Here is a 13,339-nt window from a genome sequence, read left to right on the forward strand (position 1 = left end):
AAAAACTGGTTTTCTTAGGATAGATTAATTTTATTCTCTTCATTTTAACAATTCTTCCTGACTCTCACCTTCTGTGCCCACTTTTAAATTATAGTAAAATAAACTTAGTGTAAAGTTGAGCATTTTAGCCAGTTTTAGTTATACAGTTTAGCAACATTGTGTACCACCCATAGTTTTTATGTTAAGAATGTATTTGTAAAATAAGGATGTGTAAATATTATGTAAAATTATGATTTTATTAGAGTTTATGATGTTCTTTTTAGCAACTCATTAACAATTAGAATTGGGAAATGACTTCAAAGATCATTTAATTCTACCTCATTTTTCATTTCACAAAATTCCTCAGAAGAGTAAATTACCTAACCAAGTTCATAGTCGCCCCCCTCCCCAACTGCTTTTGAAAGTTTTGTGAAACACTGTATGAATTAATTGGATTTTTGTAAGTTTAGGTTTGGGAGAGACCTTAAAAGTCCATCTCTAGCTGCCGCCCCCTCCTCCACTTCTGTAAAGGTTGTTTGTTGCCTCTATTTAAATACTTCAACAATAGGAGTTCACGCCTGAAAATGGCCACTCATATTTTCAGAGCCATTTCATTTCCCCTTGCTTGCAATTGAAGTCTGTGTTTTATTATCTTCTCTCTATAATTTAGTTCCGAATAAGTCAACTATAGTGGTACCAAAGTACTATTTGTTTAAAATAATCTCTTTGATTTGTGAAAGAGTGTTTTAACAATTCTTAGTTTGGTTTCTGTTGCTGTGATATACACATTTCTTAGTTCAGGTCTCTATTGTGATAAAATACCATTACCAAAAGCAGCTTGGAAGAAGGGATTTATTTTGCTTATTCTTTCATATTGAGGTCCTCCTCAAGGGCAGTCAGGGCAGGAACTGACCAGAGGCCGTGGATGACGTGCTCACACACCCTCTGCCCAAGGGGTGGCGCTACCCACATCAGTCATCATCAAGAAGAGGTACCGTAAGCTTGCCACCACCAATGCGATAACATTTCCCAGTTAAGGTTTCTGACTCCCAGGGACTCTAGCTTTTGTCAAATGGGTGTATAACTAGCCAGCAGAGACCATAACCATAACCAGACATAAACTGGGCAGGATTTATTTTATCTTACAGGTTAAGGCCAGAGCTTAGAGCATAAGCCACAGAGGAAGACTACAGGCTTCCCCAGGTGCCTGTAGTCTTTGAGAAGGTGCAGGTCCACTTGGGCCAGGCATGGATAGGCTGGGACCTCCTACTTGAACTAGCCATTAAGAAAATATCTCATAGACATGAGCACAGGCCAGTCTAACCTGCTCTTCCCAAGAGACTCTAGATTTGTGTCAAGTTGACAGCTGAAGGTATGACAAAGCTGGAAAAAATACTCATCTAGCATATAGTTTCTAAAAATAGTGTTTAGCTTTTAAATTCTAGTAGTAAAATACTAGTTTTGGTTATTATACTAAAAAGACAATAATTCAGAGGAGAGAATTATAAAGCAAGAACACTCTTGGGTGTGATTTCTGCTTTCTTGAAAATTTGGGGGAAATACTTGTGTTTTGTTCAAGTTATAGCAATTCTGTGGTAGTTTGTTGGTTTTTTGTTTGGTTTTGGACAGAGCCTCGCTCTGTAGCCCTGGCTGACCTTGAATTTAGACTCCTACTTTCTCTGGCCTCCTGGGTTCAGGGATTACAGGTACAAGTTTTATGGTCATGTATCTTAGGCATGGCTTACATTTTTTCCTATGGATATAAATTAGTTTCTTCTCTTTTAAGCAAGTCAATATTTACTCACTTTGCTAGCTGTGGCAATAAAGGGCCATTTTAATTTTTTTCACTATGTAACATAAGTAGAAGAAGTGTATATTTAGTGTTGTTTACATAGCTTTTAGGCAAAGTAAATAGCATTTACTGATGTGATAAATTTGGAGAAAGCTTATTCTGCAGTTTTTAAAGTAATAAACTGCCATTATCTAAAGTTTTATCTCAAAAACCATTTTCCGTAAATAATTGGTATGTTATTATTCACTGATTTTGACAGCTGGTTCAATTTTTCTTTAAATATTGGGTCATCAGTATTATTGAACTCTTATTTAAAGCTATTAGATCAGGGTAAAACCTAGAAAACCTGCTTGTGTCTTAGGAAAGTAGCAATTAGGTAATAATTCAGAGTAGTGCAGTAGTAAATTCAAACCCCACACTCAGAAAAAAGACTCAGGATTGGTTTCTGCTGTTGTGCGTCCTTGGGAAGGTTCTGAGTCTCCCTGAGCAGAGAGATAGTGGTGCTCACTTCTGTCAGCAAGTACATTTGGTTAGTACTAGAAATTATGCAGTATTTTTGTAAGACTTGTGTTTCTGTCAGCAGATCATTAATTAGAATGGACTAAATAAGAATTTTTGCAAAACACAGCACAGTATGTAAGTGATCTTCATTTATTGTTAAATATTGTAGGTGCTTTACAAAAAGTTGTCTAAGGTCAAAATTGTGTCAGGGTATGCCGTTAGCATCTTATAAAGATTAATTTTTAGAACTTACTAGTATTGATAAATTGATATACTCTCAGGGTTTTTTTTTTTTTTTTTTTTTTTTAAGGTTGGGGCCAGTGAGGGTGATGGCTCAGGTACAAAAGCGTTTGCCATGTAAGCCAAGGCCCTAAGTAGGATCATTGGAAACCACAAGAAGGGAGGAAACGGACGCCCGGAAGTTGTATCCGGACTTCCTTCATGCTCCAGGCCCACTTGCACTCACACATGGTACTAATACAGCATTTACAGCCTCCGGGGTTGGTGCAGCCGAGCTTTGGAAGCAAATCTAAATGCAACCGATACCAATATTGATGTTTCTTTTAGGAGATAGTTTATATGTTTTATGTATAAATGTATATGCTTGAAAGTCAGCTGTTTTATTGTCTTTCGGGGGTGCTTTTTCAAGACAGGGTTTCTCTGTTTAACAACCCTGGCTCTCCTAGAGCTCACTCTGTAGACCAGGCTGGCCTTGAACTCACAAGAGCTCCTCCTGCCTTTGCTTCCCAAGTGCTAGGATTAAAGGTGCACGCCACCACTGCCCAACTATTTTATTGTCTTTAGAACAGGTGTGTGTGTGTGTGTGTGTGTGTCACACTGTATCACACTAAGAGTTGGGAAGTAATTTTATTAGAAAACAACGAAATACTAGTAGACTTACTAAAATTCAGAACTGCTCATAATGTTTAAACTAGGAATCATTTAGACATGTAGAACAGATCTATTCAACAACATAAACAGTTATAAACAGACATGATCTGTTAGGGTTTTTGTTGTGTTTTTTGTTTTATTTTTCTTTTTTTGAGACAGCATTTCTCTGTAGTTTTTGGTACCTGTCCTGGAACTAGCTCTTTTAGACCAGACTGACCTCGAACTCACAGAGATCTGCCTGCCTCTGTCTCTCTAGTACTGGGATTAAAGGTGTGTGCCACCACTGCCTGGCTGTTAGTAGTTTTTTTTTTTTTAAATAAGTAATGTACATAGTTGACCCATGAAAGTTGCTATTATACTTACAAGTAGTCTAGACTTGATGACATTTAAGAATTAGTATTCTACTTAATTTTTTTTACTTTCTGAAATAGTTATATATATCTCCCACATGTGTATATATTTATATATACATGTATGTATGTATATTGATCTGTCATGGTAGGTAGGCAGGGGATTGGTGTGCCTTAGACCTGCGGTTCTTTCCTGTTTTGAGACAGTCTCAACTGAAGCCCATACAGGCCTAAATTTCCCTCTGTAGTCAGACTGGCTTTGAACTCTCTTATCTGAGCCTCCTACGGTGGGGCTTGCAGGTGTTAGTTATGCCTTGCTAAGACATGTGATTTTTATCATTATAATATTTATGACAGTGATTGATAATTGGAATAATAGAATATGTTTTGATTTTCTGAAACCTTTCCCCAGTACATTAGTGTGTGATTGTTTGTTTACATAAAGGCTGAGAGGAAGAATTGTGTTCCTATTTAAAGTTTGGTTACTCTTAACATTTTGTTATATTAGTTCATTAAGTTTTAGTATTGCTGGCAAAATTTTCTTCTAATACTCTATGATATATGAAGTTTCATTGCTTTTTGTTGTTCTTGTTTTCGAGATAGGGTTTCTCTGTAGCTTTGGAGTCTGTTCTGCCCTGGAACTCATTTTGTAGGCTAGTCTGGCTTCCAACGCACAGAATCCGGCTTCCTGTGCCTCTGAGTGCTGGGATTAAAGGCGTAAAGCACCACTGCCTGGCTGTTCTTTTATTTACTTATTTATCTATTTATTTATTTATTTGTTGGTTTGTTTTAATGTGAGATATCACCCAGTGGTTAAGAGCACTTGGTGTTTTCCAGAGGACCCAAGTTTGGTTCCCAGTACACGAGTGAGGAACCTCACACTGCTGTAACGCCAGGTCCGTGATTCTGACGCCCTCTTCTGGCCTCGGCAGGCGCTCGCACACGTGTTCCTGCAAATGGCAGAGGACAACTACAGCTACTGCCAATCAGTGCTCACAGTCTGTCAGTCTGCCAGACTCTGCCAATCAGTGCTCACATTGTGTCAGTCGGCCAGACTCTTACCATAGCCAGGAAGTGTAGATAGGTAACGAGAATGTTGTGCATATATGTGGAATTTTATTGAGCTTTAACATACAGTGAAATCATTTGCAGGGAAGTGCACGTAACTAGAAGTCATCATATTAAGTGGAATAAGCCAGACTTTAGGAGACATACTGTAGGTTTTCTTACATAAGCAGAACCTAGATTTAAAATTACATATGTATGTGATAATAAAAATGACCTGGAATTGAAAACTATTAATGAATTTTTTTTTTAACTTTTTTCCAGTGTGATTTCTAATAATACTGATTTGATTTTGGGGAATCAGTGTTTATTATGGCTATAGTACTTAGGATTGTATCATCTCAACTATAGTTTGGTACAGTGGTTACTTAATAATGAACTTGATTTTCATCCATTAGAATATTCACACAAGGATTAATTTTGTATTCTTTTCCTTCTCCTTTAGTAAAATAAAACAGGGTCTGTTACCTAGCTTGGAAGATTTGCTGTTCTACACAATTGCTGAAGGACAAGAAAAGATACCTGTTCACAAGTTTATCACAGTAAGTTTTTATAGTTTTCTCTCAACCTTCACAGAAGTGCTACTAAGTCAGTTACATACTATTCCTGAAACATAGTCTTCAAGTTTATCTGACCTGTAGGTTCCAACAGTATTTCTCTTGTTTTCAAATTATTACCATGTTCACTTTGAGGTAATCAATGAAAGAAAAAGAAACAATGAGAAACTTGTCCAGAAAGTGGATAGTAGTGATATGAATACCACATACATGATCAAAGCTTGCATAGAAACCTTTATATACAGGAATGAGACTTAGAGTTGGAATAAGCATGCATACATTGTCTGCGCTGTGTATTTACAAACTCTTATTTTTTTAAAAACAGGCACTCAAATCTACAGGATTGCGAACGTCTGACCCCAGGTTGAAAGAGTGTATGGATATGTTAAGATTAACTCTTCAGACAACGTCAGATGGTGTCATGCTAGACAAAGATCTTTTTAAAAAGTAAAACTTTCTGCCAAACCTTTAACGGTGATTTGCTATGCTGTATGCTGATTGTGCTTTTAAAACAGTTTTACGTTTTAAAGACCAGTGCTTTAGTGTAACTGAGAAGTGGTTTGTCGATGCCATGTCTCTGAAAACAGTGACGGCGCACAGGGAAGTTCTGACTGCTTTAGTGAAGCTTAGCTGCAGTGCTGTTCTGCGCCTAGAGTGCTCTACTCTGCTGCCTCTTTAATCTAGTCTGTAAATCTGTTTTCATACGGTGATTTCGATGATGGGCAAGAGAGGATTTTACACAACTTGGTGGTCCTTATATCTGCCATATCTGCATCACCTGATTCTTTCAAATGTATTCATGAATGGGTTTGGAGCTATTGTCTTTTTTTTTTTTTTTTTGCAAAACAGTTGAGAACTAAAGACAGCTTTGAAAATTAAAACCTTGATTTGGTTGTATGAGAACATTTTAACATTGTATTTACAGATCTGTTTCTTAATTTTCTTTACTGTATTTGTATGAGCTTTAAGAGTTTTCTTTAATGATTTGTTTATTTTTATTTTATATGCATTGATGTTCTGCCTGCATGTGTGTCTGTAAAAGATCCCCTGAACTAGAGCTGCAGACAATTGTCAGATACCCTTTGGGTGCTGGAATTGAACCTGGATCCTTTGGAAGACTCTCTCCAGCCCCTGTTTTAGCTTTAATAGAGAACATGTTTATAATTGATCCTAAACAATCAAATAATATTTTAATTCATTCATAGTTAATAGAAAGCAGTATAAAATTTTAAACAACTCTAAGACTTTTTTCCCTTAAGCTACAGGCTTAAGTTAAGATGGAGCCAAGGAATTTCCTTTTTTTTTTTTTTTAAAAAAGATTTATTCTTTTATTGTGTATATAGTGTTCTGCCTATATGTATGCTTGCACACCAGAAGAGGGCACCAGATCGTATTATAGTTGATTGTGAGCCACCACATGGTTGCCGGGAATTGAGCTCAGGACCTCTGTAAGAGCAGTCCGTGTTCTTAACCTCTGAGCCATCTCTCCAGCCCTGGATCCAAGGAATTTCTACATTTATTTTAAAACTCTGTGTGTGTGTGTGTGTGTGTGTGTGTGTGTGTGTGTGTGTGTGTGTGTGTGTGTGTTTGATTGCCTTTCTTTATCCCGGAATCCCTCTGAAGTTCTCTGAAGTTTCTGGCACACTTGTGATACATCTGCCAATCCTGAATTCCCACCAGAAGACTCTTGGTTCTCTTAATACAGCCAAGGTTAATGCGTAGCAGTCAAGCTTACTTTGCAGCTGGTATGAGGAATTTGAGTCTGCTGACCTGTTCTGTTTTGTAAAGGGCTGAATTCACCCCTAGATCATCTGTGCCATTGGAGTAAGGATTTGTCTTAGGAGCTGTCTGTGCAAAGTACTCTTTCTTGATAATGGTGCCTTTTGGAAGTATTCTAGTTTATCTGTGAGTATAGTCAGTTGATGGTGGGTTGGTTTGTGAATAGTAGGTCTAGCAACCTCACTTTGGATTTGTTAAGGGAAAGCACTAAATTGCACATTTAAACCTGCTTTAAGATACGTTTTATGAACATTGTTTCATTATGAAATTAAAAGCAGTTTAAATATTCTTAGTTATGAACCTTAAGAGCCACAATCATAAAATTCTGTTTGTAACTGAATTAATATATAATAATTTTCATAACTTTCAGACACAAACCCAAGTTTTAAAGATCTATGATTGTATTTATAGGCAGTCCCAACCTGACATGGAAGCACAGTAGTCTGTGTAGTGGGTTGTAGTTAAATGATTTTCCTTTTCATTTCTAGAATGAGGTGACTCAAAACCTCTGACTATGAGCATTTTCAGGTCACTTAGAAAAGTGGTTATGCTGGGCGGTGGTGGCGCACGCCTTTAATCCCAGCACTCGGGAGGCAGAGGCAGGCGGATCTCTGTGAGTTCGAGGTCAGCCTGGTCTACAAAGCAAGTTCTAGGACAGGCTCCAAAGCTACACAGAGAAAAACCAAAAAAAGGAAAAAGAAAGAGAGAGAGAGGGAGGGAGGGAGGGAGGGAAGGAGGGAGGGAGAGGGAGAGAAAGAAAAATAAAAAACAATGTGGTTACTTCACAGACATTTCTTCTCTGATTTCCAGTGTATGAAGTTACCTAGTTGGGGATTTCAAAGATAATCTCATCTCCATGCTGCTGGAAAGGAACTGTTAAAACATGGAGTTCCTTTCTTCTGAGAGAAGTAACTATAGAGGTAGATATTTCAGATTTGAGTGGAAGTATTGAAATTTTTTTCTAGAATATATCAGCCTTTACAGTAGAGAAAATAGTGTTGTGACTTTTGTAAAAATGAAAAATGAATTTTAGCATTTGAAAGTTGGAGGCTGTCTATGCCTTTCTATATAATCAATGTCTTTATTTCAATATTTATTACAGTTACAAGGGAAGAAACTGGGCTAACAAGTTCTTTATTCACTCATTCATTTTTAGACCTCTTTGTATTGTGATCATAGTTTTTGGACTTGTTTTTTAGAGACAACAAATGGTTTGCATTTGTAATTATTTGGTTTTCTAAAAACTCATATTACTAATGAAAAGTTATGTGAGAAAAAATTTTGTAATACATTAATGTACATAGCATTTGTAAGACCTGATTGTCAAGAAAGTGATCAAAGCACAGAGAGAGATTTTTGCCTGCTGAAAGGCCAAGGTAATTTTCCCTCAGTTTAAACAACTTCTATTTTATAGTACCCCAAGTCTTCACTATTTGAGCATCCATCTTTATATGTAGTTAGAGTATTCTGAAAGCTGAAAATGTCTATCGTGGTAACTTATCACTCAGGGGTTGAGAGCACTGACTCCTCTTCCAGAGGACATGGGTTCAATTCCAGCACCCACTTGGCAGCTTACAACTACCTGTAACTCCAGTCTGGGATTTGACACCCATGCCAAAAACACCAGTGTACATTTAAAATATGTGTGTGAATGCGTGTGTGTGTGTGTGTGTGTGTGTGTGGTTTTAAGGCTGTTGCCATGTGGTTTTTGTTGATATCTTATGCTAGAACACCATATCCAAACTTAATTGTATAGTTTTATTGACTAAATCCTCTTTAAATGTGCTGGCTAATTTTTTTAAAAAAATTATTTTCAGATTTATGTGTGTAGGTGTTTTTGCCTGCATGTATGTCTGTGCGCCACATGCATCCAGAGGCCAGAAGAGGGCGTTGTATCTCTTGGAATTAGTGTAGCAGACAGTTGTGAGCCATCATGTGGGTGCTGGAAATCGAACCAAAGCTCGGAAAAGCAGTCAGTGCTCTTAACCACTGAGCCATCTCTCCAGCCCCTGATTAGTTTTAAGCATTTAGAATAATAGTGGGGGAAATAGTAATGGGCTAACAATTTAAATTTGTTTGGTATGTTTTATTTGTAACTTCTTAAAAATGAAGTATATTTGGTTTAAAAATAAGTAGTATTTAATTTTCGCAATTACCTTAAGCTTTTTCATATGAGAAAGGTATATATAGTTCCCTTACAACATTATTTTAGGAAGTTGAATTTTAGAAGCTTTTTTAGATATATAAAAATTAAATATTTAACCAATGAGAGTATTTATTGGTTACTCAACCTCTTAATTTTATTTACTTATCCGTGAAGTGGGGAACCTCTTCAGAAAGTATTGATATTTTTAATATTAAACATACTCATCATTAATAATGCCCATTATTTTTCTTTTTCGTCCATGCATGCTAATTTAGTATTGTATCATTTATCTATGAGGAATCCAAGTATATAAATATCTTCTCATAGCAATGGACTGGCTTAGACTTCTTTATTTTTTGTCTGCCTGCCTGCCTGCCTACCTCTTGGTGTTTTTGATACAGGGTTTCTCCTTGTAGCCCTGGTTGTACTGGAACTTACAGTTTAGTCCAGGCTGGCCTTGAACTCAAGAAAATGACCTGCCTCTGCCTCCCAAGTGCTAGGATTAAAAGCATGCACCATTACCACCTGGCAATTTTTTCAAAATCATATTATGTGCCTTGCCATAGATTATTAATTATAGTTTTGTTGTATCTTGACATTCATTTGTAGCAAGTTGTCTTTTGTCAAATACTCTGTGATTGAGTAATTGATACTTAGAAATCTTAAGACTGTCTTCAGCTCAGAGTTTAAGATGTACTGAGGCACCATCTGTAAGGTTACACTGACATGCTTTTGGCTGAGTTACTTTCAGAAGAAAGCAGAATATTGGTTAAGATCACCAGAGTGCTTACTGTGTCTTTGAAATAATTTTTAACAACAAAATATTTTTTATTCTGTAATGTGTTACATTTACATCAAGCTTAGTTTTGGTTTTGCTAATATAAAATTTATTATACTACTTCATAAGAAGTTTATTATAAAGTGTCCATTTTTATAAACATCAACATTTTTCACTTATGAAAATTGATGAGTTTGATCAAACCAAATTGGTTTTATCTTACAAAGCTTTTAAAGTGTTATTCAGGGAATATATTTGCAATTACTTAATGTTTTTGTGAGATACTACCAGTAGTTATACAGAAGCTAAGAAAGATGTTAAAATTGGAAAATTTTCATAATCTCATTTATGGTGTTTTAAAGATTAGTTTTTGTTAACCATATCTCATATTGAGTATTTATCAGTTCTAGTCGGATGCTCAGACCACAAAGAATGCACTGCTGTTTTAGTGCCTGGCACAGTTTTAGGCACATCTAATTTATTTCTGATCTGTTCAGGTAAGCTGGACAGAAAAAATAACATAGGGAGAGTATGTCTTAATTTTAAGTCAATTTTGACTTGTGTGCCTTGCCTCCTTTACCGGTAACTGTTGCCATCCCCAGCTAGTGCTGCTAGCAGGTGTGACGACTTTACCGGTAACTGTTGCCATTCCCAGCCAGTGCTGCTAGCAGGTGTGACGACTGAATGGTGCCCATTCTGTGTCACATTCACAGGTGCGTTCAGAGCAACATTGTCTTGTTGACACAAGCCTTCAGAAGGAAGTTCGTCATCCCTGACTTTATGTCCTTCACCTCACACATCGACGAGTTGTATGAGAGCGCGAAAAAGCAGTCTGGAGGGAAGGTGAGGTGTGCACACACGTTTCCTAATATAAACATTTGGTGTAAAGGGAATAACCTGGGTACTTTGTTTACAGATTAAGAGACTGAGTCAGGCCACTAGATTTGGTGCTTTTTAAACCATGTTAAGTACTTAACTCCTTTTTGTTATTCTGCCTAGAGTGAAACCAACTTTTAAAAGAAATTTAATTTGGAAAATGACTGAAGTGGCTTTACATTTTTTTTTAATTAGTAAGGATGACTGACATTTCTGCAGATTTGATACCAATTAATATAAAGTAAAATATTTTTAGTTTTTAAAAATTATCCAGGGAAAGTCAAGCATGGTGGTCCCCCACCTATAATCCCATCATATAGGAATTGGAGAAAGAATCAGGAATTCAGAGGAAGCCTCTACTGTGTAAGCAAGTGTGGGCCCACCCTGTCAGCCTGTGCTTCAGAAGAACCTGTAACACCCCTGCCCCACAGATAAGGCACCCATTAGTCCTCCCAACCAAGTACTCCAAGTAGCAGCAGAGATTTTCATATAATCTCAGTGTTACAAGGTTGAAAGCTATTATGTTTTTCCTTTTTAAAGAAAAGTCTTTAGTTCTTTAGTCTGCATGTATAGGAAGAACAGTTGCATTGGGAATTGGAGAGTAGAGAGAAGCCACCCAAGGTCATGCTGGTGCTGGGTTTGTGGATTGGCGCTCCTAGTTTTCACAAGTGTCATTAAAGGACAGGTGGAAGTTCCTGAGTACTGTAAACAGCTAGTCGTCGGTGAGAGAAAACACACTGCCTAGCTTGTGTCTCTTAATGTCTTTCCAATATTTTGGATAGGTTGCTGATTATATTCCTCAGCTGGCCAAGTTCAGTCCTGATTTGTGGGGTGTATCTGTCTGTACAGTAGATGGGCAAAGGTAAGTTTATTTAAAAATCTATGGAGACCAACTTAAATTTTGTATAACAATAGACATGAAGCAGAAAGAAATACGATTTTGAGACTGGTGTTGAATTTATGTAGCATAACCTATCACATTATCAGTCAATTTGCAAAGTAAAAGTCAGATGCAAAATATAGTCTTTTATATATACATGGAAACTGTATTTGAGAAGCAGCTGATGATGAGGCTTATTGCAGAATTATCAGAAAGTGTTATTATGAGGGAGAACTAAAAAGAGAATGATTTGACTTTAAAATATGGATGAAAACCTTTGGAAAAATGCTGCAGTGTGGGAATGTTTTTTCAAGAACTATTTTTTGTGGGGAGGGGCTTAGGAGAGGATGCTTGGTGAATAAAGTGCCTAGTATGCAAGCGGGAAGACCAGAGTTGGTCCCTGGCACAAAATCTTGGGCAAATGTAACTCCCCGTAATTCCAGCAGTTGGGAGGGGGCAGGGAGATCCTCTTTGCGAACAGCGAACAGAACTAGGGAATAAGCAAGGGAATGTTCAGCCGGAGGCTGCTTTAGTAAAATGGAGAGGATGAAGAGCCTGGTGTCGGCCACTCTCTTCCTCACACGTGGGCGCACAGGTCTGCTACTTAAATGTGAAAATGTGCACACACAGCTCAGTGCAAAAAACATTTTGCTGGAAGTCAGACATTAAGTGTCATTGTCAAGTTCTAATTTTATGTCAGAACAGTTATGCCCTAAGTCTCAGTATTCTTCCCACTTAAAAGATTTAGCTTAGAAATATAATCTTTCCTTAAAATTACTTTTTTAAAATTGTTTTTATTTAGCTATGCAGTTTTGCTTGCTATTCTCCCTTCCTCACCTCTTTCTGTCTACCCTGTTCTGTGACCCCCACGCTCCCAGTTTACTTGGGAGATCTTGTCTTTTTCTCCTTCCTGTGCAGTTCCATGTATGTCTCTCTCAGGGCCCTCTTTGTTGTCTAGGTTCTCTGGGGTTGTGGACTGTAGGCTGATTTTTCTTTGCTTTATGTCTAAAAGCTACTGATGAGTGAGTACATATTATATTTGTCTTTAAAATTACTTTTAAAACTAAAAATATAACAACATAAAAGTGTATGTAACTGGGGCTGGTGAAGTGGCTCAGCAGTTAAGGGTGCTCTTCCAGAGGTCTTGAGTTCAATTCGCAGCACCCATATGGTATCTCACAACCATCTGTAATGGGATCTGATGCCCTCTTGTGGAATGCAGGTGTGCATGATGACAGAGCACTCGTGTTAAAACTAAATAAATTTTAAAAAATGTGTGTAGTTTGTAGGTATTGTTTATACAACTTGATGAATTTATATTAGTGATGCAATTTCATTTTATTTTTCGATTTTGAATGCCAGTTTCTTTATGTAGCTGGGCTGGCCTAGAACTTAATTCTGTAGCGTAGGCTATTCTCAGACTTTGTATCTTCATGCCTCTGCTTCTGATTTGGTTATAGGCATGTGCCACCATGCTTGGCGGTACCCTAAAGTTTGAGGCTACAAGTCAGGTAAATGTAGAAATTTTAGGTTTTTCTTCTTAAGGTAAAGTTGAAAACTTCTTCATCTGTGATTTTAATTATCTAATCTGAAGTATCCTTAAGTTATAATAAAAAACTTATGCTTTTTATTATAAATAAACATGTTAATTTTTCTAAGATATAATTTTTAAAAGGCCTAGTTTACTCTGAAATCAGGTGGTAGTAAGAAAAACATAACTGATTTAACATCTAATAAAACTTACT

The 13,339-nt window shown here is 37.0% G+C and overlaps 1 protein-coding gene across 1 annotated transcript in view; it reads left to right on the forward strand.

The window, feature by feature from the left end:
- Window positions 1–13,339, forward strand: part of Gls (glutaminase) — a 62,230-nt gene that overhangs the window by 7,496 nt on the left and 41,395 nt on the right. Inside the window, exons 2-5 of the mRNA XM_038315396.1 lie at window positions 5,024–5,120; window positions 5,461–5,582; window positions 10,552–10,681; window positions 11,497–11,576. Of these exons, the coding sequence (XP_038171324.1) occupies window positions 5,024–5,120; window positions 5,461–5,582; window positions 10,552–10,681; window positions 11,497–11,576 (429 nt within the window). The remainder of the gene's footprint in view (window positions 1–5,023; window positions 5,121–5,460; window positions 5,583–10,551; window positions 10,682–11,496; window positions 11,577–13,339) is intronic.

This window comes from Arvicola amphibius, chromosome 18, assembly GCF_903992535.2.
Source record: "Arvicola amphibius chromosome 18, mArvAmp1.2, whole genome shotgun sequence".
Classification (NCBI taxonomy): domain Eukaryota; kingdom Metazoa; phylum Chordata; class Mammalia; order Rodentia; family Cricetidae; genus Arvicola; species Arvicola amphibius.